This window comes from Panulirus ornatus, chromosome 17 (genome assembly GCF_036320965.1).
Source record: "Panulirus ornatus isolate Po-2019 chromosome 17, ASM3632096v1, whole genome shotgun sequence".
NCBI classification, from domain to species: Eukaryota; Metazoa; Arthropoda; class Malacostraca; order Decapoda; family Palinuridae; genus Panulirus; species Panulirus ornatus.
This window is the reverse complement of record NC_092240.1, coordinates 10,167,501-10,195,000: the sequence shown is the minus strand read 5'-3', so window position 1 is coordinate 10,195,000 and position 27,500 is coordinate 10,167,501. Positions and strand designations below refer to the sequence as shown.

Genomic DNA, 27,500 nt, shown 5'->3' with positions numbered 1-27,500 from the left:
GTATGTATATGTGCGTGTGTGGACGTGTATGTATATACATGTGTATGTCGGTGGGTTGGGCCATTCTTCCGTCTGTCTCCTTGCGCTACCTCTCTGACGTGGGAGACAGCGACAAAGTATAATAAATAGATAAATGAATATATATATATATATATATATATATATATATATATATATATATATATATATATGTATGTCTTTTTTTAATTATGGCGAATTGAGCTCAAATTTGCCACTGATTCAAGATGGTTTGGAGTTTTACACTCGCTCTTTTCATCATCTCTGGTACGTTTACACTCTCAGTAAAAAGTGATTTTTTTTTTCTTTTTTTTATGGAATGTTCTAAGTCTCTTTTAGCGTATCAGTCTCAAGGAGTTTGGACAAGTTGCTATTGGTAATTACAAGTTGTCTCGTTGTATGTTTTGGACAATCACATGTTTACCAAATGGTGTCCTAGCTTCGTCTCTTCGATGTATATCAACTGACTGTTAAATTTCTCTCTTGTGTCTCCCCTGATGATGTGATTATGACACGAAAGTGCACTTGGGAACTTATCGTGTTTCATTTTCCCCGTGGACTCATAGGAATATATATCTCTATATATATATTATTCTTATTGGCGTTATCAGTGTGAACTCGTGAAAAGATTTTAACAATAAGAGCAGTTCAAAGCAGTGCCATAGATATATAAATTTTAAGCATAAATTTGATAAATACTTTGCTTGAGATTCATTCAATAGTGATGTTATTTGAGGCTTTTTTTAGCTATAAGAAAGTTGTACAGATCTTCCTCTATGAAAAATCTATGTATGCCTCTCTACTCCTGCATCATTAATCCATGTGTGTGTGTGTGTGTGTGTGTGTGTGTGTGTGTGTGTATGGACGGTAATGGGAATGGCGTGTTCCTCTACTTTCACTCGGTCCATGACCTCAGCATGACCTGACCTGCCCTGTTCACTACCTCCGTTTTCTCCCTGACTCTCTATGAGAGGTCATCTGTCACTGCACCATCTTTGCCTTGTTCCTTCCCATGACGCGTTCACAACCTTGTGTTAGGTTAAGTATCATCCCAAGATCCTGGCCTGCCTTGGTACTACAATAACTACTATAACTACTACTACTACTACTACTACTACTACTACTACTACTACTACTACTACTAGTACTGCTATTGCTACTATTACTATGACTATTGCTACTACTTCTACTACTACTACTACTACTACTACTAGGACTATTACTACTACTTCTACTACTACTACTACTACTACTACTACTACTACTACTACTACTACTACTACTACTACTACTAGTACTGCTATTACTACTACTACCATGACTATTGCTACTACTTCTACTACTACTGCTACTACTACTAGGACTAGTACTACTCCTTCTACTACTACTACTACTACTACTACTACTACTACTACTACTACTACTAATACTACTACTACTACTATTTCTATAACAACTACTACTACTGCTATTACTACTCTAACTACCATTACTACTATTACGACTACTACTACTACTACTACAACTACTACTACAACAACTACTGCTACAACTATTATCGATAATAATCTTAGTAGCAGCAGTAGAAGTAGTTATTCAAGGATGAGAGGACTTTACCTTCTCCAAATAGGAAAACTGAAATATTAAAGTTTTCTATAACCTTTAACACTAATGTGATATCCAGCTTGCTTGTACCAAGGAGCCACAGGTCGCGACTAATTAAGACATTTATGGAGGTAGTTCATTATTCCAAGGCTTAATAACGCGGCTAATTACCCGAAATATAACTTCTCGGCGCCAGAATCTCTGAGATTGTTGAATATCTTAATTTTGGTGGACTTTCAAAGCAAATGTCTCGAATTCTAGTGAAAAATACTGAGTCGAAAGCTCCGGAGAGACATTTTCCTTTCTCTCTCTCTCTCTCTCTCTCTCTCTCTCTCTCTCTCTCTCTCTCTCTCTCTCTCTCTCTCGTTTAAACTCATTTCATTTCGTATTTGGGGGAAAAAAATAAATAACATGATCTCGTTCTTCATTACATTCTCTGACATATTACCCCAACTGATATTAATGAGGGACACAGGTTATGAATGATTTAGGAGGTTTTATAACCAAATGCTATTACGACTGTTGACCTGAATGGTTATTTTGGCTTAAATGTTGTTGTCTCAATCCTACAATAGACCAGCGTTAAGTGTATGATTCCTAGGAAAAGATACCAATGCTAAAAAAAAGAGAATTCGAACCCATGACTAAAGTGTGGTATCCAGGAACACTTTCCGAGATAATGTTCTCGACTTCCACACATTCTTCAAGGCTCCCAGAATCTTCGCCCCCTCCCCCACCCTATGATCCACTTCCGCTTCCATGGTTCCATCCGCTGCCAAATCCACTCACAGATATCTAAAACACTTCACTTCCTCCAGTTTTTCTCCATTCAAACTCACCTCCCAATTGACTTGACCCTCAACCCTACTGTACCTAATAACCTTGCTCTTATTCACATTTACTCTTAACTTTCTTCTTTCACACACTTTACCAAACTCAGTCACCAGCTTCTGCAGTTTCTCACATGAATCAGCCACCAGCGCTGTATCATCAGCGAACAACAACTGACTCACTTCCCAAGCTCTCTCATCCCCAACAGACTTCATACTTGCCCCTCTTTCCAAAACTCTTGCATTCACCTCCCTAACAACCCCATCCATAAACAAATTAAACAAACATGGAGACATCACACACCCCTGCCGCAAACCATATATATATATATATGGAAGTTAACACACTACGCTTTACGTTAAAAGAAAAAAAGTGTTCTAGTCCTTCGTGGGACGCTCTTTTTATATATATATATATATATATATATATATATATATATATATATATATATATATATATATATATATATATATATATATACATATATATATATATATTGTTCTTCCATAACCTCACACACAAAACATCCATCGTTTCCGACATTCATCCGTTCCACTTTATCACACACACACACACACACACACACACACACACACACACACACACACACACACACACACACACACACACACACACACATCTCTCCCCCCCTCCACCATTCATTTCACAATTCTTCTTTCCCCAGTAACGTCAAAGTGCTTCCCAATGTTCAAAAGTACAAGAGTCGTTCGTGATAATCTTTTGAATGTCCGGTTAAGCGTATTGTATCCACCACTTACAACCGGACGCATCTGGGTTTTCTGTTGTTGTGTAAATGTATCGCTCCAGCATCGTTGCCGGTAAATTTAGAAAAAAAAAAAAAGATGAAAGTATTTTGTCCTGTGATACAGACCCATTCGTACCCCTGGTCCGCCCAAAAAGTCTTTGTTATGCTTTGCAATTAGCTTCGCTGGTCTGTTAATAGCATCGCCAGTTTAGCCTCTGGTCTGTTAAAAGCATCGCCAGCTGGGCTTCCGGTCTGTTAAAAGCATCGCCAGTTCGACCTCCAATCTGTTAAAAGTATCGACAGTTCCGCTCCCTGTCTGTTAAAAGCATCACCAGTTTTGCCTCCGGTCTGTTAAAAGCATCGCCCATTGGGCCTCCAATCTGTCAAAAGCATCGCCCGTTGGGCCTCCGGTCTGTTAAAAGCATCGCCCGTTGGGCCTCCAATCTGTCAAAAGCATCGCCCGTTGGGCCTCCAATCTGTCAAAAGCATCGCCCGTTGGGCCTCCAATCTGTCAAAAGCATCGCCCGTTGGGCCTTCCGGTCTGTTAAAAGCATCGCCCGTCGGGCCTTACATCAGGTAATCTCATAAATGTATTGTTAAAGCCAGGAGCTGTGTATCTCTCTGTTGGTATAACAAGATTGGCGCTGGATTATAGGCGAGAACGCTCTCCTCCTCCTCTGGCATGATGTATTACTGCGTTGTATTTGCCTTTGTACAATACATTTCCCTGCAGGGCCCTTGGTGCATATAGAGTAAGGGGGAGGACGGGAGGTAAACCAGGCGCTCCGTACTGTCATCGCTGCTGCTGGTCTGCTCTGGCAAGTAGTCAGAGAGAGAGAGAGAGAGAGAGAGAGAGAGAGAGAGAGAGAGAGAGAGAGAGAGAGAGAGAGAGAGGTCTGTTTCTCTCTCTTTCTCTCTATGAGCCTCCAGGAGCCATTGACTACGTGCCTGGTGTCCTGCAAGAGGAAGGAAGGAAGGAAGGAAGGAAGGAGCTGGTGCCACAGAATACCATTGGGCTTGTGGTGTAAACTCTCTCACTCCTCTTCTCTCTCTCCCTCTCTCTCTCTCTCTCTCTCTCTCTCTCTCTCTCTCTCTCTCTCTCTCTCTCTCTCTCTCTCTCTCTCTCTCTCACACGTCATCATACTCCCTCCAGTTAGAAGTTTGGAATCTTCACTGATTTGTTTTACCTGTAAATCAGCGTGGGCACACGGACACATTTACTTCTCACAGGAAGATTACAGATGTAAAGGAAGATTACATAGAAGAAAAAAAAAGAGTCTTTTGTGTTCCTTGGTGTCTCTTTCCAGAGGCTTCGGCAGCGTAGGGGGGTGCATCCTTCCAGTAGCAGGGAAATGTAAACTCCTTTGAAGTTAGAAGTACTTTGACGACATTATCCTCCCAAGTGATGCAGTCTCGCCAAAGGTGGCCCCTTTTTTTTTTTATCTCTCGCGTTTTAACCTCATGCAGGCAGAGTACGATAGTATACACACACACACACACACACACACACACACGCACACACACACAGTGGGGGAGATGCTGATCTCCCCCACTGTGTGTGTGTGTGTGTGTGTGTGTGTGTGTGTAGAGACCTTCATCTATCTCCTTGCCTCTGGTATGTGTTTCACCTTTTCTAATCATCATCTCCTCACCCCATACCTTACCTTATTCCTTCCATATCTCTCCCATTCTACTCCTTTCCTTCCTGATCAACACCTATTTATTCCTCTTTCATAATGACTTTCCCTCACTCTATCCCTCCTTACATCTCTTCATCTCTCACTCCTTACATCTCATACCATCTTACATCTCTTCGTCTCCTACTCCTTACTTTCCCCTTCCACCTTATATCTCTTCATCTCTCCCTGACCTCACCTACCTCCACTCACTAACACCTCTTCCTCCTTTATCATTTCCCGTCTCTCTCTCTCTCTCTCTCTCTCTCTCTCTCTCTCTCTCTCTCTCTCTCTCTCTCTCTCTCTCTCTCTCTCTCTCTCTCTCTCTCTCTCTCCCCCTTCCTCCTCCAGACCTTCCCACAACCACGGGCACAGCGAGGAGGTAATCATTAAAGTCAACATTGCCAATTCCGACCCCCTTATTTCTGGCTGGGTGGACTTAACCACACACACACACACACACGTTTGGCACTCGCCAAGGCCCTCCTTGTCTCCTCGAAACAGGAGCTGTTTCCACACTCCGATCACACCCTGGGTAGTAGAACTGACTCCCCCACTGTATACCACTTTGGGGGGGAAAGGTCGAGGGTTGCTGTTGATGATATATGACACTCGGGCGGTTTACACAGTGGGTAGAGATGATGAAAGTGGGTGTTTATGATATCGGTATTGTGAGGCGGAGTTAAGTTACGGTTTGCTAAGGATAATGACAGCAACAGAAGAAAAGATTGTCTCAGCGATACTTATCGTTTCTGGAAATACTCCTACAATGGGTTATTGGCAGAGAATATGACACTCTATATATATATGTCAGACAAGAGAAAATATAATGGGTCAATCTTGGTGTACAAATGATAAGACAAAATGGACTTTACGAGAGTTAAATAATCATCGGAAATATGATGGTTCACATCATTATGAACTGCACGTGGAGTATGAACTGATATATGACTTCATAGATACTTTCTTCTCTTCCATGTGTCTTTTCCATTTGTATACTTATAGGAGGCTGGGAAGGGTGGGTGTGTGTGGGTTGTAGGTTCTACCATCCTCAACTCTCCCTTCCACAATTTTTTTTTTTCCCCACACCACACCACTCCTCGTTGTGCTTTACCTTCCTGTCTCTCCTGGGAACAAGATTACGACCTCGCAGATAACCTCGTCATGGACCATCAAGTCTCCTGTTATTCGTCCTTTGCCTCCCCATCTACTCCCATGTACAACCTCGCGTAATTCTCGTGTTCTTTCTCTCCTTTTCTTCTCCTATTTTTTTTTTTTTTTATCCCCTCCTCTCTCTTACCCCTGTCACTAGTCTGTGCGTCTGCCACATTTTCCCCATTCAAACTTGTCTTCAAAGTTGGACACATCTTTTTCGCATCTAAACTCTTTTACCATCTTTTGCCATTTACGTATCTGCCTAGGATCCCTGGTGTATAAACTTTCTGTCTGTCTGTTTGCCTGCCTGTCTGTCTGTCTGTCTGTCTGTCTGTTTGCCTGTTTGCCTGTCTGTCATTCTTTCTTTCTTTCTGTCTGTCTGTCTGTCTGTCAGTCTGTCTGTCTGTTTGCCTGTTTGCCTGTCTGTCATTCTTTCTTTCTGTCTGTCTGTCTGTCTGTCTGTCTGTCTGTCTGTTGCCTGTCATTTTTTCTGTCTGTCTGTCTGTCTGTTTGCCTGTCTGTTTATCTGGTTGTTCTGTCATTATGTCTGTCTTTTGTCTGTCTGTGGGCGTGTCTGTTTCTGTATCTGTTTGTTATTTGTCTGACGTGTCTGTTAGTGTATCTGTCTGTCTGTCTGTCTATCTGGCTGTCTTTCTGTCTATCTGTCTGTCTGTCTGTCTGTCTGTCTGTCCCTCTGTCTCTCTCTCTCTCTCTCTCTCTCTCTCTCTCTCTCTCTCTCTCTCTCTCTCTCTCTCTCTCTCTCTCTCTCACCTCCCAGAGGTGAGGGGGGGTTTTCCGCTTCCCACACTGATCTGATGTCTCAGTAAGGACGATACCACGAGACTGGTGGAGAGGCACGCTGGGTTCCCTCCCTGCCTTCCTCACCCTCGACGGTGGGGCGTGAGAGAGAGCCAGGTATTGTCTGTGGTTGAGGGAGGAGGAGGAGGAGGAGGAGGAGGACCCAGCCAGCCACATGTTGCGCCTCACCATGGAGAGGAAAGAAGAGGCAGACACAATGTATATACAGGATTCCTGTGCATATGGACGAACTCCTTTGTAACTATCTGTTTGTATATCTATCTGTCTATTTATCCATTAGTCTGTCTATCTATTTGCTGCCAACCTATCTGTTCATTTATCTAACCTATCTATTTACCTGCTTCTCTGTCTAACTAGCTGTGTATTCATCTATTCGTGTATTTATCTACCTATTTTTTTTTATCTCTTAGTCCATCTATCTCTCGATTTATTTACCCATCTATCTATTTATCCATCTGTCTAACTGGCCATCTATTCATCTATCAGTTATCTCCCTATATCTGTATCTGTATCTACACACACACACACACACACACACACACACACACACACACACACACACACACACACACACACACAAACACACACACACACACACACACACACACATTACATTCACTCTCCACACCACAAACAGCAACAAAAAGGCTATAAATAAACAGACCACCCAAAACAAACAAACAACACCTGAAAACACCAGTTTTAGACGTGAAAGAAAAATAGACTTTCTTCGTATACTCCAAAAAAACATTTCACCTGGTCTTCCATGAAATATGACCCCTCCACCTCCCCTCCTCCTCCTCCTCCTCCTCCTCCTCCTCCTCCTCCGCTGACCTGATCATCCATCGGGTCTAAAATAGATACAACACAATCATAAGCAGCACAGAGTAGAGCACCCAGAATGATCACCAGCTATCATATAGCCAGTCATACACAGTCAACACCTGGGCAGCGACATAAGAATGATTCCAGGGCAGTCTCACGTCCAACATGTTTGACACAGTTTTCTGTAGTAGTTATATTTTCCTTAATACTTATTCGCTATTTCTGGCATTAACGAGGGCAGAAAGTCAAGAATAGATGACTGAATATTTGAGAGGGGAAAATCCTCACTTGGCTCCCTTCACTGTTCCGTCTTTTGGAAAAGTTAAACGGGAGAGTTTCCATCCTCCCCAGCTCCCACTCCTTTTAGTCGCCTTCTACAACAAGCAGGGAATACGTAGGAAGTATTCTTTCTCCCCTGTCCCCAGGGATATATATATATATATATATATATATATATATATATATATATATATATATATATATATATATATATATATATATATATTGGAAAAGATCACAGTTTTGCGTGAGATCAAGTATATTCCTATAAGTCCACGGGAACTCATAGGAATATATATATATATATATATATATATATATATATATATAATGCACGTGCATATCTTTTCTAAAGTATTTTTTCCCCGAAACTACATCACAGTTTCATCGTGAGCATGAAGGAAGACGTGTGCAACCCAAGTTGACAAGATGCACAAACAGCATTGCTTCAAGGTGGGTTTGCAGGTGGGGGACTGGAAAGTCACATTGCCTTGAGGACTTCCCTTGTTTAACATTGTAGGCAAGTTGTTCCAACCCGCTGAGGCTGGCTGCATACCTGTGTTAATCAACAGAGAGCAAACATGCCTGAGAAGGAAAAAAACACACAGACTTCGTTGTGAAATCATGATACTTGTGTTTTTCTTCGGAATCCAATATTTGTCTGACTACACTGGACCCACGAGTTATCTCGTCCTGTATTCAGATCCATCTGTTGATCTAGACTTCTGCCCATGGTCTCGTAGACGTATAGGAAAGTTGCACTCGATTGTTACTTTAAGATATTCACATAAAAAGAAAGAAGATTAAATGGGATTAAGCTTTTTTCCCAAAGTGTGGAATAGTTTATGTATTCATTAGAATGCTTGTCATTGAAAGATATTCGAAGGTAGTTTGTGTATTCATTAGAATGAATATCATCGAAAGATATTCGAAGTGAATGACACTGATTCGACGAGTGATGAAACACCTTCCACTATTTTCAGCACTGTGCTTCACAATTATCGAAGATTGATCCCTCGATTGTGCACTATGGAATATTGTATGTCTGATTTCAGTGTGAAAACACTTCAGAAATTGCCTTCTGCAACAACAATACTATAAAGAATACCTTAATCAGGAACTCATCAGAAAGTTCTGCAGGATGCATCTGTAGAGTACCATGTAGAAATTGTGATAAGTTTTATGTTGGGCAGACTGGTAAGGATCTTTCTGTTAGACTTAAGCAACGTAAACATGGTATAAGAACAGGATAAGAATCAAATCCATTGTATAATCATGTTAAGAATTATGACTGGAGTAATGCCATTTCAGTTATTAACTCTTAACTCCTACACCACGAGAAACATCATTAGATACCCAAAGAATATGTAACATTGATATTAGTGAAGGTCTATACAAATTGGATAGCTTTATTGTTGATAAAATTTGTAAACGGTTCCCCTTCTTGTCCATGTAATAAGTTTATGATACGCTTGTTGCCAGTCTTGAACCCACCCGACGTACATTCGGGTAGTCCCTTGTTTACCAAATGGCGTCCTAGCTACATCTCTTCGTTTCATATCAGCTGGCTGTTATGTTTCTTTCTTGTGTCTCCCCTGATGATGTGATTATCACACGAAAGTGCACTTGGGAACTTATCGTGTTTCATTTTCCCCCCGTGGACTCATAGGAATATACTTGATCACGCGCTCATTTGTAATCCTTTCCAATATATAGATAAAGAACAAACTTCAGATGCACACACTCTCTCTCTCTCTCTCTCTCTCTCTCTCTCTCTCTCTCTCTCTCTCTCTCTCTCTCTCTCTCTCTCTCTCCAAGGTGGCGATGGGAGGAGATTGATAGGTGCGTGGAGAGGAGGTGGGCCATACTCAGGGTAATGGATGATGACTGATGTGGTGTCAATGATACGGGAGTAGTCAGTCAAGAGTTCGTTAGCCCCTCCCCCTCTCCTTGTCCTCTCTCTCACCGTCCCGCTTGCGTTAGTAAAGATAACGCCAAAAGAAAAAAGAATGTGATGGGAGTGGTTAGTTCCTGAACGAGAAATGTCAACATTCAACACCCGCTTTAGATATTCTACTGTGTAAATGCACCTATGAAATGTGTATACGACACGAGAGATTGGGTACTAAAGTTATTTGAAATTCACTGATTTGGTTCTGAGTTCTGAGTTCGTTGATACAAATAGATAGGTATTATACTGAAGTGTTCCTCTCTGGTAAACACGATTACTGACGGGGACGCAATGTAGTTTGAACACCGTCCTCTCTCCAGTGTACCGTCTAAAGGGCGTCATTACAAGATCAAAGTGTGGGGCAGTTCTACACTTTTGTGACTAATTCAATCCACCATGCAATATAGATTCACCTGCGTCCGTGACCATTAGTTTTACCTGAAAGGATTCTGACTGGGGTCTGTGTCAGAAGGTGACACTCATGAAGTTTGCAGAGATAGACTATCATCTTCTTAAGCACTTAGGGAGTTTTGTTTTTCTTTACGAAGCAAAGCAATTTGGGAATTCGTAGGGTTTAGAAAAAAAATCTAAGCGCATTTTCTTTGTCGTAGAAAACAAAGGTCTTTTTTCTTTTCAATTCGAACAAGAGACTGAAATTCAGATGCCTCTTGAATTTCAGGATCTCATGTCACTCCGGTTTAAAAGGTTCGTTTCACACTCATGGTAACTGAATCATATTTCTTATTGTTTTTTTTTCAGATTTCTATCCTTATGGTCTATCCTTATGAGTAAGATCGTAATTTTCAGTTATCTCCATGAGTAAAATAGTAATTTCAGTTATCTTCATGAGTAGAATAGTCATTTTCAGTTATCTTCACGAGCAAAATAGTAATTTTCAGTTATCTTCATGAGTGAAATAATAATTTCCAGTTATCTTCATGAGGAAAATGGTAATTTTCAGTTATCTTTATTGTAGAAAAAGCAATTTCTTTCGACAATGGGTTCGTCTTAATTCTGTCTGTCACTGATGCAGGCGGAACACATTTTGTGTTTTAGCCACGAACAAATCACGTCTGTCGAAACCACTCAAAAGGACATGAAAAAACAAAATTCCAGATATTCAAGTTCGCTTTAATAACCTTCCCCTCCCCTCCCCCTTTTTTTTTTTGACCCAGCGTCTCCAATTTGCTGATGGCGCCGTTGTGGTGGCCGAAGTGGTGGTGGTGGTTCTGGTCCTTCTTCTTCTTCTTCTTTAGGTTACGTGTGCGTCCTTGTTTCAATGAGGCACGACGACCAATAAGAGCAAGATTGGAATCGACTTGGAAACAGCCAATAACCAGATGGGATGGTCGTTTACTTCCATGGCAACTTTTTTTCTTTCAGGAGTTCGAGGTATTGACGGAAGACGTCACCTTTCGTGTCACAAGACGCCCGGAGCCTTACCAGGCGCGCCCTTACAAGTTATCTTTGGATAGAAAGTATCTTTTTATTATGACTTTTGCAACGAGACTTAGGGTGGCCAGTTTGCCGCTCTGGTTCAGTCTAGTGGGGGAAATGTGGATGAAGTGAGGCTGTGTAACATTAGTTCACTATATATATATATATATATATATATATATATATATATATATATATATATATATATATATATATATATATATATATATATATATTGGAAAGTATCACAGTATTGCGCGTGATCAAGTATATTTCCATGGGAAAAATGAAACACGATAAGTTCCCAAGTGCACTTTCGTGTAATAATCACATCATCAGGGGAGACACAAGAGAGAAATATAACATTCAGTTGATATACAACGAAGAGACATAGCTAGGACGCCATTTGGACAATCACACACACACACACACACACACACACATATATATATATATATATATATATATATATATATATATATATATATATATATATATATATATATATATATATATATATGTATGGACATATAGACGGCTAGATAGATGATAGAGAGATGATAGAAAGATAGATAGATAGAATGATAGATAGATAGATAGATAGGTGTTATCAGACTCCCCTTGCATGAAGTTACACTACAAGTTAGAAAAAAGAAAAAAGGTCATCTTTGTTCGTAGCTTAATCATCAGCAATACAGTCTCGCCAAAGAACTCACCACTCCAAAGGCGTCTTTCATTTCCCTGTTACGGGAGCTGCGGGAGCGGAAAATACAAGTCTTCCCCTCATCCTTAAAAGTCTTTGAATATTCTGAGTATTTCTCATTCATCTCCCTAAGCAAGTAAGCCATTCATCCTGCGTGATGATATTTGAGGGAGAGAGATAGTTTCTATGTCTGAATATCGATATTGTACGCCAATATTCTTGAAGAGTATGAACGTCATGGAAGTACAGAACAAAGATTAAATAGGAAACTCTTGTTATCACTGGGCATTTTCAAGATACTTATATAAAAATGTCAGTCATATCTTCGTGTTCTTGGCGTAAGGCGTTTAAAATCCTGAATCAGTGTATGCTTGTGGGATACGAAGAGTTTAAAGGAAGGGATTAGTAAGTGTTTTTACGAAAATATCTTAAGAAAATGGTTTAGTTATAGGTTTAAGTGTTTATACGAAGTTATCTTAAGAAAAAGGTTTGATTATAGGTTTAAGTGTTTATACGAAGTTATGAAAATGGTTTAGTTATAGGTTTAAGTGTTTATACGAAGTTATCTTAAGAAAATGGGTTAGTTATAGGTTCAAGTGTTTATACGAAGTTATCTTAAATATAGGTTTAATTATAAGTTCAAGTGTTTTAACGAAGTTATCTTAAAAAAAATGTTTGATTATAAGTTCAAGTGTTTATACGAGGTTATCCTCAAAAAAGGCTTATTTTTAGTTTCATCTCGTTTAAATGATATTAGGCATGGAATGTTGTTTCTGTTTTCATTCTTAAGTTTCTATCCTTGGAAATGTTTGCTGAAATTAAGATTATCAAGTTTTCATTAGAAAATATATGTGTCAAGTTAATTCTCGTTGAAAACAACGTTTCGAGTTAAATCTCGTTGAAAACAATGTTTCAAGTTAATTCTCCTATATCTTTTTTAACATATACTGTGTTACCCATTTATGGTTAGTTCTATAATCTTCATGTTAGTGAGAATGGGATCAGATAATCTTTACGATAGTGAGAATGGGATCAGATCATCTGCAAGTGTACTACTTTAGACATGGCTATCATTTCGTTATCTCTTACTTCTCTAAGTGCGTTCAGATCCTGAATTAGTACGGTAAATGGCTATAATTTGTTATCTCTTACTTCTGTAAATGGTTTCAGATCCTAAGTTAGTACGGTAAATGGCTATCATTTGTTATCTCTTACTTCTGTAAATGGGTTCAGACCCTAAGTTAGTACGGTAAATGGCTATCATTTGTTATCTCTTACTTCTGTAAATGGGTTCAGACCCTAAGTTAGTACGGTAAATGGCTATAATTTATTATCTCTTACTTCTGTAAAAGGGTTGAGACTCTAAGTTAGTACGGTAAATGGCTATCATTTGTTATCTCTTACTTCTGTAAATGGTTTCAGACCCTAAGCTAGTACGGTGATCTAATCCTATATCCTGGTTAATCAATAACCTTATCTAAACTATCGTCTGTGAAAAACACAAGCTCCCTGTAATCACAGAGGTCTGGTTAAACCCCCCCTTGTCGTCTGGACCTGGCCAGCTGTGTGAGAGTTGGGGGGGGGGGGGCTAATTTCTAGCTCTATTTGCGAATTCCAGGTTCTGGTTGGACCCTTCTCTTGTGGGCAATAAAAGCTGTAAAAGTCCGACACGATATATTTTGGTCTTCTGTGGTTAAAACTTTAAAAGGTTACGAATTAAGATTATTTCTTTGGGTGAGGGGAGTGGGTTGGTTAGCTTTGGTTAGTTAGTTGGTGTGTGGGTTGGTTAGCTTTGGTTAGTTTGTTGGAAAGTGGGTTGGTTAGCTTTGGTTAATTTGTTGGAGAGTGGGTTGGTTAGCTTTGATTAGCTTCTTAGCTTTGGTTAGTTTGTTCGAGAGTGAGTTAGTTAGCTTTGGTTAGTTTGTTGGAGAGTGGGCTGGTTAGCTTTGGTTAGCTTGTCGGAGAGTGGGCTGGTTAGCTTTGGTTAGCTTGTCGGTGAGTGAGCTGCGTTGCTTTCCTTCCTCTAGCAAACACTGTCGGGGTGGAAATTGAATTAGGTAGTCTATTAAATTTTGAAATGAGAATGAAATTGTTAGGGGTTTAAACATCCAGTTGCAATTAAAATCAAACCATGATATATTTTTCTCTGTTTTTTCCCCCCTCCTTCTGTCTATCTGTCCGTGTCTGTTTGTTCTCTCACTTTCCGCTTTTGACCTCCTTCTGTCTATCCGTCCGTGTCTGTCTGTCTCCTACTTTCCGCTTTTCACCTCCTTCTGTCTATCTGTTCGTGTCTGTCTGTCTCTCACTTTCCGCTTTTCACCCTCCTTCTGTCTATCTGTTCGTGTCTGACTGTCTCTCACTTTCCGCTTCTCACTCTCCTTCTGTCTATCTGTTCGTGTCTGTCTGTCTCTCACTTTCCGCTTCTCACTCTCCTTCTGTCTATCTGTATGCGTATGTCTGTCTCTCACTTTCCCTCCGTCTGTCTATCCGTCCGTGTCTGTCTGTCTCCCACTTTAGCTTCGTAACGTGATCCAAGGTTAGAGACTGTATTTTTGGAGTGGGTTCTCCAACATGATGCTGATAGGAAGGGAGGGGAGTCGATAATCCAAGCGATAGATCGACATGATAATCCAGGCGATAGGTCGACTTGATAATGCAGGCGATAGGTCGACGTGATAATCCAAGCGATAGGTCGACATGATAATCCAGGCGATAGGTGGACATGATAATCCAGGCGATAGGTCGACATGATATTCCAGGCGATAGGTCGACATGATAATCCAGGCGATAGATCGACATGATAATCCAGGCGATAGGTCGACTTGATAATGCAGGCGATAGGTAGACATGATAATCCAGGCGATAGATCGACATGATAATCCAGGCTATAGGTCGACATGATAATCCAGGCGATAGGTAGACATGATAATCCAGGCGATAGATCGACATGATAATCCAGGCGATAGGTCGACATGATAATCCAGGCGATAGATCGACATGATAATCCAGGCGATAGGTCGACTTGATAATGCAGGCGATAGGTAGACATGATAATCCAGGCGATAGATCGACATGGTAATCCAGGCTATAGGTCGACATGATAATTCAGGCGATAGATCGACATGATAATCCAAGCGATTTTTTTTTTTTTTTTTCATACTATTTGCCATTTCCCGCGTTAGTGAGGTAGCGTTAAGAACAGAGAACTGGGCCTTAGAGGGAATATCCTCACCTGACCTCCTTCTCTGTTCCTTCTTTTGGAAAATTAAAAAAAAACAAGAAAGGGGAGGATTTCCAGCCCCCCGCTCCCTCCCCTTTTAGTCGCCTTCTACGACATGCAGGGAATACGTGGGAAGTATTCTTTCTCCCTATCCAAGCGATAGATCGACATAATAATCCAGGGGTTTGACTTGACAAGATAATCTTGGGGTAGGGGATTAATAAAATAATCCAGAGATCATTTGAGATGATAATTTCCCCCCATTCTGTAAGGTAATCCCCTTTGAATAAATTAGGAGGGTATTCTAACATTTTTCTGTGGTTGTTTTGGATATTTTTTTTGTTCAACCTTCGTTCTGTCTCTGCAGTATGCATACGTTACGAAATCTCAGATATTTTTTTTGCTCAACCTTCGGTCTGTCTCTGCAGTATGCTTACGTTACCAGATCTCAGATATTTTTTTTTTTTAACGTGTCTATTTCTACAGTTCTCGTCTTTATTCTGAGGAATATCTATAATGATCATTAGGGGAGTGGATATTCCTAAATCGCTTCTGGACATGGTTTTTTTTTTGTTGGTACCTGTATGTCATTATACCCGAGACCTCTTCTGTTTATGGATGGACCCCATGGTGCTGAGTGGATAGGGGGAAGGTGGTGTAGTTGGAATCGAATATCTGTTGTTTGTGAGTCTTCAGAATATTTGCTGTGGAGCGAATCTTCGGTTGGGTTGCGTTTGGTTTCCATACTACTGGTTCATACATGTCTGGTCTGCATATTCACTGGCATATATATATATCCCTGAGGATAAGGGAGAAAGAATACTTCCCACGTATTCCCTGCGTGTCGTAGAAGGCGACTAAAAGGGGAGGGAGCGGGGGGCTGGAAATCCTCCCCTCTCAATTTTTTTTAATTTTCCAAAAGAAGGAACAGAGAAGGGGGCCAGGTGAGGATATTCCCTCAAAGGCCCAGTCCTCTGTTCTTAACGCTACCTTGCTAATGCGGGAAATGGCGAATGGTATGAAAGAAAAGAAAGAATATATATATATATATATATATATATATATATATATATATATATATATATATATATATATATATATATATATATATAAACACGTTCGTGTATTCCTTGACTGTGGGAGATCACTTTTCACTTCCTGGTAGTCTGAAGCAAAAGTCTTCAGCACCCGCTCCTTGCACGATCACAACCTTCGGGAATTTCGTGGCGATCTCTTTTCTATCTGATGGTCTGGTCTGGCGAGGACCCCAGCTCCTCCTCCTCCTTCCTCCTTCCTCCTTCCTCCTTCCTTCTTCCCCATCACACCCACACACGTCGTCGTCTGTTGGACTTTAGTGTGGAAATGCAGGGGTTCCCCCACCCACTTTCTCTCTTCTCTGTCTTTCCCTTCTCCTTCCTCCTTCCTCCTTCCCCATCACACCCACACACGTCGTCGTCTGTTGGACTTTAGTGTGGAAATGCAGGGGTTCCCTCACCCACTTTCTCTCTTCTCTGTCTTTCCCTTCAGAGGCGTTTTACTGCTTCGTATGGTTACAAGGACTGAGGGTATAGTGATAAGAAATTGTCTCTTAGTATTACGTTATGCTCGTGGGGTTAGATAAACGACTTAGCCTTAAAATTCAGGCTTACAAGCCATGCATTTTAAACACACACACACACACACACACACACACACACACATATGGCTTTTGTATTCATTATAGGCAGGGTGGAACATATAAAACAAGTAATATATATCATATAACATTCAAGGCCTGCAGGCCCATGGCTGTCGTAAAGTTACGTTGCCCACACCACAAGAGAACGTAAGATTCAAGCAAGACGCCAAGGAATATGCGTCTCTCTCTCTCTCTCTTTCTCAATGACGGTCATAAATCCTCAAGGTGGAGGAGTGTGGAAGATGAAAGGCATTCCCGTGGGAGAGATGGAGGTTAACCAAATGAATTCCAAGTTCCAAAATTGGTCATAAAGATGTCAGAAAGGTGAGCGTGTATGAGGTACTTGGGCATCTTCACACCTAGCGAGGAATATTGGAGTGGGTCCTCTTTTTTTTTTTCATCTATTGCCACGACCTACTTACTGGTGGCTCTCTCTCTCTCTCTCCCCCCTTTTTCTCTCTCCCCTTCCCCCCCCCAACCCCCTTCTCTCTCCCCCCCTCCCCCCCTCTCTCTCCCCCCTCCCCCCTTTCTCCCCCCCCCTCTCTCCTCTTTTCCTCTTTTCCCCCCCCGCCCCTCTCCCCCCCTCTCCCCCCCCCCACTCCCCTCTCTCTCTCTCCCCTCCCCCCCCATTCTCTCCCCCCTCTCCCCCCTCCCTTCTCCCCCCCCTCCCCCTCCCCATTTTTTCTTTTTCTCTCTCTTCTCAACCTTCCCTTCCCCCCCTCCCCCTCCCCCCCCCTCTCCTTTTTTCTCTCTCTCCCCCCCCCGCTCTCCCCCTCTCCCCTCTCCTTTTTTCTCTCTCCCCTCTTTTTTTTTTTTTTTTGTTTTTTTTTGTCTGTTTTGCCCCAGTAAATCTCTCTCTCTCTCCCCCTCTCCCCCTCCCCTCCCCCTTCCCCCCCTCCCCCCCTCCCCCCCCCTCTTTCCTCTCCCCCCCTCTCCCCCTCCCCCCCATCTCTCCCCCTCTCCCCTCTATCTCAAATCTCTTTCACTTCGGGTTTTCACAGCTGAGGGAAGGTCAGGAGAGTAATTTCCTAGGAAGTGTTGATAGGTAATTTTGAAAAAAAAAAAAAAAAAGAAAAAGAAAAAAAAAGGTTCGACAGGATAATCCAGGATGAAAAATTTGGGGGGGTTTTTTTGGGGGGGGAAAAAAAATTCATCCCCCCCAAAAAAAAAAAAAGGAAGGTTTTTAAAAAGGGGGGGGGCCGGGGGTTTTTTGGGAAAAATCCAAAAAACCCAAAAAATTGGGAAATTTTCCCCCCCAAAAAAGGGGGGTTTTTTTTTTACCCCGGGGGGGGGGGGTTTTTTGGGAAAAAAAAAATTAAAAAATAATTAAATTTAAAAAAAAAGGGAAAAAAATTAAAATAATTAAATTTAAAAAAAATAACCCCCCCAAAAAAAAAAAAAGGGGGAAAAATAACCTTTAAAAAAAAAAGGGAAAAAAAGGGGGGGGGGCGGGAAAGGCCCCCCCAAAACCCCCCGGTTTTTAAAAATTTTTTGAATTTTTCCCCTTTTTTCCCCGGGGGGGGGGGGCCCCCCCATTTTTTTTTTTTAAAAACCCCCTTTTAGGGGGGTTTTTTTTCCCCCCCCCCCCCCCCCCCCCCCCCCCCTTTTTTTTTTTTCCTTTTTTTCCAAAATTTAAAATTTTGGGGTTTAAAATTTTGGGGGGGGGTTAAAAAACCTTTTAAAGGGGAAAAAGGAGGGGGGGGAAAATTTTTGGCCCCAAAAGGGGGGAAAAGGGTTTTTTAAAAACCCCCCTTTTTTTTTAAAAAAAAACCCAAGGGGGGAAGGGGGGGAAAAAAACCCCCCCGGGGGTTTGGGGGTTTCCAAAAAAAAGTTAAAAAAGGGGAAAAAAGGGGAAAAAAAAGGGGGGGGGGGCCCCCCCCAATTTTAAAAAGGGGGGGTTTTTTTTTTTTTTAAAGGCCTTTTTAAAAAAGGGGGTTTTTAAAATTTTAAAAAAAAGGGGGGGGGGGGGGGGGAAAAAGGTTTAAGGGGAAAATTGGCCCCCCCGGGGGGGGGTTTTGGGGGGTTTTTTTCCCCCCCCCCCCAAAATTTTTTTTTCCCCCCCCCCCCCCCCCCTTTTTTTCCCCTCTCCTCCTTTACCCCCCCCCCCCCTCTTCCCCCCTTTTTTTTCCCCCCCCCCCCCTTTTTTTTTTTTTTCCCCCCCCTTTTTTTTCCCCCCCCGGGGGGGAAGGGGGGTTTTTCTTTTTTGGGGGGGGAAAAAAAGAAGGGTTTTTTTTTTCCAAAAAAAAAAAAAGGGGGGGGGAAAAAAGGGGCCGGGAAAAAAAAAAAATTAAAAGGGGGTTAAAAAAAACCCCAAAAAAGGGAAATTTTTTTTTTTTTTCCCCCCCTTTTTTTTTCTTTTTTTTTTTTTCCCCTTTTTTCCCCCCCTCTCCCTCCCCCTTTTTTTTCCCCCTCCTTTTCCCCCCAACCTCCCCCCCCCCCCCCCCCCCCCCTTTAATTTTTTTTTTTTTTTTTTTCCCCCCCCCCCCCCCCCCCCCTTTTTTTTTTTCCCCCCATTCCCCCCCCTTTTTTTTTTAAAAAAAAAAAATTTTTTTAAAAAAAAAAAAAAAATTTTTTTAAAAAAAAAACCCCCAAAAACCAAAATTTTTTTAAAAAAAAATTTTTGGGTTTTAAAAAAAAAAAAAATTTTAAAAAAGAAAATTTAAAATTTTTTAAAAAAAATTAACCCCCGGGGGGTTTCCCCCCCAAAAAAAAAAAAAAATTTTTTTTTAATTTTTTTTTTTAAATAAAAAAAAAGGGGGAAAAAGGGTTTTTTAAAAATTTTTTGGGGGGGTTTAAAAATTTTAAAACCCACCCCCTTGAAGAAAGTGAACTCGCGAGTGAACACAGACACTACAGTGCTGAACTTTTTAAGCATGAATGAGAAGAACAAAGGAGAACAACTTCGACAGATTGTCACTGAACTATTGTCTCCCTCTGGATGTCATTCGTATCTTTGATCTTAAGAAATGATCTTTTGTGTACTCCTTGTAGATACAACGCTGACGAAGGACACTAAGATTCCATACACATCGATAGCTGGCGATGGTGATTTCTTACGTACTGGATGAAGGAGGAAGGTCTATCGCCTGCCCTACGTGGGCCTCCTGTTTAGGTCATGAGTCTCGCTTCTGGCTTACCGGGCTGAAGGAGGAGGAGGAGGAAGAGGAGGAGGAGGAGGAGGTAGGAAGAGGAGGAGGAGGGAGGGAGGTAGGAAGAGGAGGGAGGAGAGACAAGACGTTGGAAGGCGAGGAAGCCTTGGGATTTATGTCAGAGTTGAGGTGCTCTCCGAAGAGCAAATATATATATATATATATATATATATATATATATATATATATATATATATATATATATATATATATATATATATATATTTTTTTTTTTTTTTTTTTTTTTTTTCTTCTTTTCTTTCTTTTAAACTATTCGCCATTCCCCGCGTTAGCGAGGTAGCGTTAAGAACAGAGGACTGGGCCTTTTTTGGAATATCCTCACCTGGCCCCCTTCTCTGTTCCTTCTTTTGGAAAATTAAAAAAAACGAGAAGGGAGGATTTCCAGCCCCCCGCTCCCTCCCCTTTTAGTCGCCTTCTACGACACGCAGGGAATACGTGGGAAGTATTCTTAATCCCCTATCCCCAGGGATGATATAAATATATATATATATATATATATATATATATATCAACCATGGAGACATCACACACCCCTGCCGCAAACCTACATTCACTGAGAACCAATCACTTTCCTCTCTTCCTACACGTACACATGCCTTACATCCTCGATAAAAACTTTTCACTGCTTCTAACAACTTGCCTCCCACACCATATATTCTTAATACCTTCCACAGAGCATCTCTATCAACTCTATCATATGCCTTCTCCAGATCCATAAATGCTACATACAAATCCATTTGCTTTTCTAAGTATTTCTCACATACATTCTTCAAAGCAAACACCTGATTCACACATCCTCTACCACTTCTGAAACCGCACTGCTCTTCCCCAATCTGATGCTCTGTACATGTCTCCATGGTTGTTTAATTTGTTTATGGATGGGGTTGTAAGGGAGGTAAATGCAAGAGTCCTGGAAAGAGGGGCAAGTATGAAGTCTGTTGGGGATGAGAGAGCTTGGGAAGTGAGTCAGTTGTTGTTCGCTGATGATACAGCGCTGGTGGCTGATTCATGTGAGAAACTGCAGAAGCTGGTGACTGAGTTTGGTAAAGTGTGTGGAAGAAGAAAGTTGAGAGTAAATGTGAATAAGAGCAAGGTTATTAGGTACAGTAGGGGTGAGGGTCAAGTCAATTGGGAGGTGAGTTTGAATGGAGAAAAACTGGAGGAAGTGAAGTGTTTTAGATATCTGGGAGTGGATCTGTCAGCGGATGGAACCATGGAAGCGGAAGTGGATCATAGGGTGGGGGAGGGGGCGAAAATTTTGGGAGCCTTGAAAAATGTGTGGAAGTCGAGAACATTATCTCGGAAAGCAAAAATGGGTATGTTTGAGGGAATAGTGGTTCCAACAATGTTGTATGGTTGCGAGGCGTGGGCTATGGATAGAGATGTGCGCAGGAGGATGGATGTGCTGGAAATGAGATGTTTGAGGACAATGTGTGGTGTGAGGTGGTTTGATCGAGTAAGTAACGTAAGGGTAAGAGAGATGTGTGGAAATAAAAAGAGCGTGGTTGAGAGAGCAGAAGAGGGTGTTTTGAAATGGTTTGGGCACATGGAGAGAATGAGTGAGGAGAGATTGACCAAGAGGATATATGTGTCGGAGGTGGAGGGAACGAGGAGAAGAGGGAGACCAAATTGGAGGTGGAAAGATGGAGTGAAAAAGATTTTGTGTGATCGGGGCCTGAACATGCAGGAGGGTGAAAGGAGGGCAAGAAATAGAGTGAATTGGAGTCATGTGGTATACAGGGGTTGACGTGCTGTCAGTGGATTGAAGCAAGGCATGTGAAGCGTCTGGGGTAAACCATGGAAAGCTGTGTAGGTATGTATATTTGCGTGTGTGGACGTGTGTATGTACATGTGTATGGGGGGGGGGTTGGGCCATTTCTTTCGTCTGTTTCCTTGCGCTACCTCGCAAACGCGGGAGACAGCGACAAAGTATAAAAAAAAAAAAAAAAAAAAAAAATATATATATATATATATATATATATATATGTATATATATATATTGATAGATAGATGGATAAATAGATAGATAGATGGATAGATAGATAGATAGATAGATGGATAGATAAATAGATAGATAGACGGATAGATAGATATCAAGGATGGATCTATGAGGAACTTAATGAAACATGAATGTTCTTCGGCCTAATGTAAAATGTCAGTCTATGAGTTCCTCCATGCGTGTTCTCCACACAGCTCTATGAACAAGTGAGTGTAAGAATCCATATTGATGAACATGAATTGTATGTAGTTTGTGAACCACAGCCACTGATCCGTCATAAGAGAATGGTATTTTCGAAGAGGAAAATCTTACAGACATGGATACCATAGATTGAAAGATAGTCAAGCATGAAATATATCCACTGTGAATGGTATAGTCACTCATGAAATATATCCACTGTGAATGGTATAGTCATGCATGAAACATATCCACTGTGAATGGTATAGTCACGCATGAAATATATCCACTGTGAATGGTATAGTCAAGCATGAAACATATCCACTGTGAATGGTATAGTCAAACATGAAATATATCCACTGTGAATGGTATAGTCAAACATGAAACATATCCACTGTGAATGGTATAGTTTAGCATGAAATATATCCACTGTGAATGGTATAGTCAAACATGAAACATATCCACTGTGAATGGTATAGTCAAGCATGAAATATATCCACTGTGAATGGTATAGTTTAGCATGAAATATATCCACTGTGAATGGTATAGTCAAACATGAAATATATCCACTGTGAATGGTATAGTTTAGCATGAAATATATCCACTGTGAATGGTATAGTCAAACATGAAACATATCCACTGTGAATGGTATAGTCAAACATGAAATATATCCACTGTGAATGGTATAGTCAAACATGAAACATATCCACTGTGAATGGTATAGTCACGCATGAAATATATCCCCTGTGAATGGTATAGTTTAGCATGAAATACATCCCCTGTGAATGGTATAGTTTAGCATGAAATATATCCACTGTGAATGGTATAGTCAAACATGAAATATATCCACTGTGAATGGTATAGTCAAGCATGAAACATATCCACTGTGAATGGTATAGTCAAGCATGAAACATATCCACTGTGAATGTATAGTCAAACATGAAACATATCCACTGTGAATGGTATAGTCAAGCATGAAATATATCCCCTGTGAATGGTATAGTCAAACATGAAACATATCCACTGTGAATGGTATAGTCAAACATGAAACATATCCACTGTGAATGGTATAGTCAAGCATGAAACATATCCACTGTGAATGTATAGTCAAACATGAAACATATCCACTGTGAATGGTATAGTCAAGCATGAAATATATCCACTGTGAATGGTATAGTCAAGCATGAAATATATCCCCTGTGAATGGTATAGTTTAGCATGAAATATATCCCCTGTGAATGGTATAGTCACGCATGAAATATATCCCCTGTGAATGGTATAGTCACGCATGAAATATATCCCCTGTGAATGGTATAGTCAAGCATGAAACATATCCACTGTGAATGGTATAGTTTAGCATGAAATATATCCACTGTGAATGGTATAGTCACGCATGAAATATATCCACTGTGAATGGTATAGTCAAGCATGAAATATATCCCCTGTGAATGGTATAGTCACGCATGAAATATATCCACTGTGAATGGTATAGTCACGCATGAAATATATCCCCTGTGAATGGTATAGTCACGCATGAAATATATCCCCTGTGAATGGTATAGTTTAGCATGAAATATATCCCCTGTGAATGGTATAGTCACGCATGAAATATATCCACTGTGAATGGTATAGTCAAGCATGAAACATATCCACTGTGAATGGTATAGTCAAGCATGAAATATATCCACTGTGAATGGTATAGTTTAGCATGAAATATATCCCCTGTGAATGGTATAGTTTAGCATGAAATATATCCCCTGTGAATGGTATAGTTTAGCATGAAATATATCCACTGTGAATGGTATAGTCAAGCATGAAATATATCCACTGTGAATGGTATAGTTTAGCATGAAATATATCCCCTGTGAATGGTATAGTCACGCATGAAATATATCCACTGTGAATGGTATAGTTTAGCATGAAATATATCCACTGTGAATGGTATAGTCACGCATGAAATATATCCCCTGTGAATGGTATAGTCAAACATGAAACATATCCACTGTGAATGGTATAGTTTAGCATGAAATATATCCCCTGTGAATGGTATAGTTTAGCATGAAATATATCCACTGTGAATGGTATAGTCACGCATGAAATATATCCCCTGTGAATGGTATAGTTTAGCATGAAATATATCCACTGTGAATGTATAGTCAAACATGAAACATATCCACTGTGAATGGTATAGTTTAGCATGAAATATATCCCCTGTGAATGGTATAGTCAAGCATGAAACATATCCACTGTGGAATGGTATAGTCAAGCATGAAATATATCCACTGTGAATGGTATAGTCAAGCATGAAATATATCCACTGTGAATGGTATAGTCAAGCATGAAATATATCCACTGTGAATGTATAGTCAAACATGAAACATATCCACTGTGAATGGTATAGTCAAGCATGAAATATATCCACTGTGAATGGTATAGTTTAGCATGAAATATATCCCCTGTGAATGGTATAGTTTAGCATGAAATATATCCACTGTGAATGTATAGTCAAACATGAAATATATCCACTGTGAATGGTATAGTTTAGCATGAAATATATCCCCTGTGAATGGTATAGTCAAGCATGAAATATATCCACTGTGAATGGTATAGTTTAGCATGAAATATATCCACTGTGAATGGTATAGTTTAGCATGAAATATATCCCCTGTGAATGGTATAGTTTAGCATGAAATATATCCCCTGTGAATGGTATAGTTTAGCATGAAATATATCCCCTGTGAATGGTATAGTTTAGCATGAAATATATCCCCTGTGAATGGTATAGTTTAGCATGAAATATATCCACTGTGAATGGTATAGTTTAGCATGAAATATATCCCCTGTGAATGGTATAGTTTAGCATGAAATATATCCCCTGTGAATGGTATAGTTTAGCATGAAATATATCCACTGTGAATGGTATAGTTTAGCATGAAATATATCCCCTGTGAATGGTATAGTTTAGCATGAAATATATCCACTGTGAATGGTATAGTTTAGCATGAAATATATCCCCTGTGAATGGTATAGTTTAGCATGAAATATATCCCCTGTGAATGGTATAGTTTAGCATGAAATATATCCACTGTGAATGGTATAGTTTAGCATGAAATATATCCCCTGTGAATGGTATAGTTTAGCATGAAATATATCCACTGTGAATGGTATAGTTTAGCATGAAATATATCCCCTGTGAATGGTATAGTTTAGCATGAAATATATCCCCTGTGAATGGTATAGTTTAGCATGAAATATATCCCCTGTGAATGGTATAGTTTAGCATGAAATATATCCACTGTGAATGGTATAGTTTAGCATGAAATATATCCACTGTGAATGGTATAGTTTAGCATGAAATATATCCCCTGTGAATGGTATAGTTTAGCATGAAATATATCCACTGTGAATGGTATAGTTTAGCATGAAATATATCCCCTGTGAATGGTATAGTTTAGCATGAAATATATCCCCTGTGAATGGTATAGTTTAGCATGAAATATATCCACTGTGAATGGTATAGTTTAGCATGAAATATATCCCCTGTGAATGGTATAGTCACGCATGAAATATATCCACTGTGAATGTATAGTCAAACATGAAATATATCCACTGTGAATGGTATAGTTTAGCATGAAATATATCCACTGTGAATGTATAGTCAAACATGAAATATATCCACTGTGAATGGTATAGTCAAGCATGAAATATATCCACTGTGAATGGTATAGTTTAGCATGAAATATATCCACTGTGAATGGTATAGTCAAGCATGAAACATATCCACTGTGAATGTATAGTCAAACATGAAATATATCCACTGTGAATGGTATAGTCAAGCATGAAACATATCCACTGTGAATGTATAGTCAAACATGAAACATATCCACTGTGAATGGTATAGTCAAGCATGAAATATATCCCCTGTGAATGGTATAGTCACGCATGAAATATATCCACTGTGAATGTATAGTCAAACATGAAATATATCCACTGTGAATGTATAGTCAAACATGAAACATATCCACTGTGAATGGTATAGTCAAACATGAAATATATCCACTGTGAATGTATAGTCAAACATGAAATATATCCACTGTGAATGTATAGTCAAACATGAAACATATCCACTGTGAATGTATAGTCAAACATGAAACATATCCACTGTGAATGTATAGTCAAACATGAAACATATCCACTGTGAATGTATAGTCAAACATGAAACATATCCACTGTGAATGTATAGTCAAACATGAAACATATCCACTGTGAATGGTATAGTCAAGCATGAAATATATCCCCTGTGAATGGTATAGTCAAACATGAAATATATCCACTGTGAATGTATAGTCAAACATGAAACATATCCACTGTGAATGTATAGTCAAACATGAAACATATCCACTGTGAATGTATAGTCAAACATGAAACATATCCACTGTGAATGGTATAGTTTAGCATGAAATATATCCCCTGTGAATGGTATAGTCAAGCATGAAATATATCCCCTGTGAATGGTATAGTCACGCATGAAATATATCCCCTGTGAATGGTATAGTCACGCATGAAATATATCCCCTGTGAATGGTATAGTCACGCATGAAATATATCCCCTGTGAATGGTATAGTCACGCATGAAATATATCCACTGTGAATGGTATAGTCAAACATGAAATATATCCACTGTGAATGGTATAGTCACGCATGAAATATATCCCCTGTGAATGGTATAGTCACGCATGAAATATATCCCCTGTGAATGGTATAGTTTAGCATGAAATATATCCCCTGTGAATGGTATAGTCACGCATGAAATATATCCCCTGTGAATGGTATAGTTTAGCATGAAATATATCCCCTGTGAATGGTATAGTCAAGCATGAAATATATCCACTGTGAATGGTATAGTTTAGCATGAAATATATCCACTGTGAATGGTATAGTTTAGCATGAAATATATCCCCTGTGAATGGTATAGTTTAGCATGAAATATATCCCCTGTGAATGGTATAGTTTAGCATGAAATATATCCCCTGTGAATGGTATAGTTTAGCATGAAATATATCCCCTGTGAATGGTATAGTTTAGCATGAAATATATCCACTGTGAATGGTATAGTTTAGCATGAAATATATCCCCTGTGAATGGTATAGTTTAGCATGAAATATATCCCCTGTGAATGGTATAGTTTAGC

At 40.0% G+C, this 27,500-nt stretch overlaps 1 protein-coding gene and 1 long non-coding RNA gene across 2 annotated transcripts in view; both read left to right on the top strand.

The window, feature by feature from the left end:
- The window catches only part of LOC139754825 (uncharacterized), a 7,152-nt gene extending 5,487 nt beyond the window's left edge, over positions 1-1,665 (top strand). Inside the window, exon 3 of the mRNA XM_071672692.1 lies at positions 1,057-1,665. Within this exon, the coding sequence (XP_071528793.1) occupies positions 1,057-1,665 (609 nt within the window). The remainder of the gene's footprint in view (positions 1-1,056) is intronic.
- The window catches only part of LOC139754560 (uncharacterized), a 625,282-nt gene that overhangs the window by 205,090 nt on the left and 392,692 nt on the right, over positions 1-27,500 (top strand). The gene's annotated exons all lie outside the window — the stretch shown is intronic.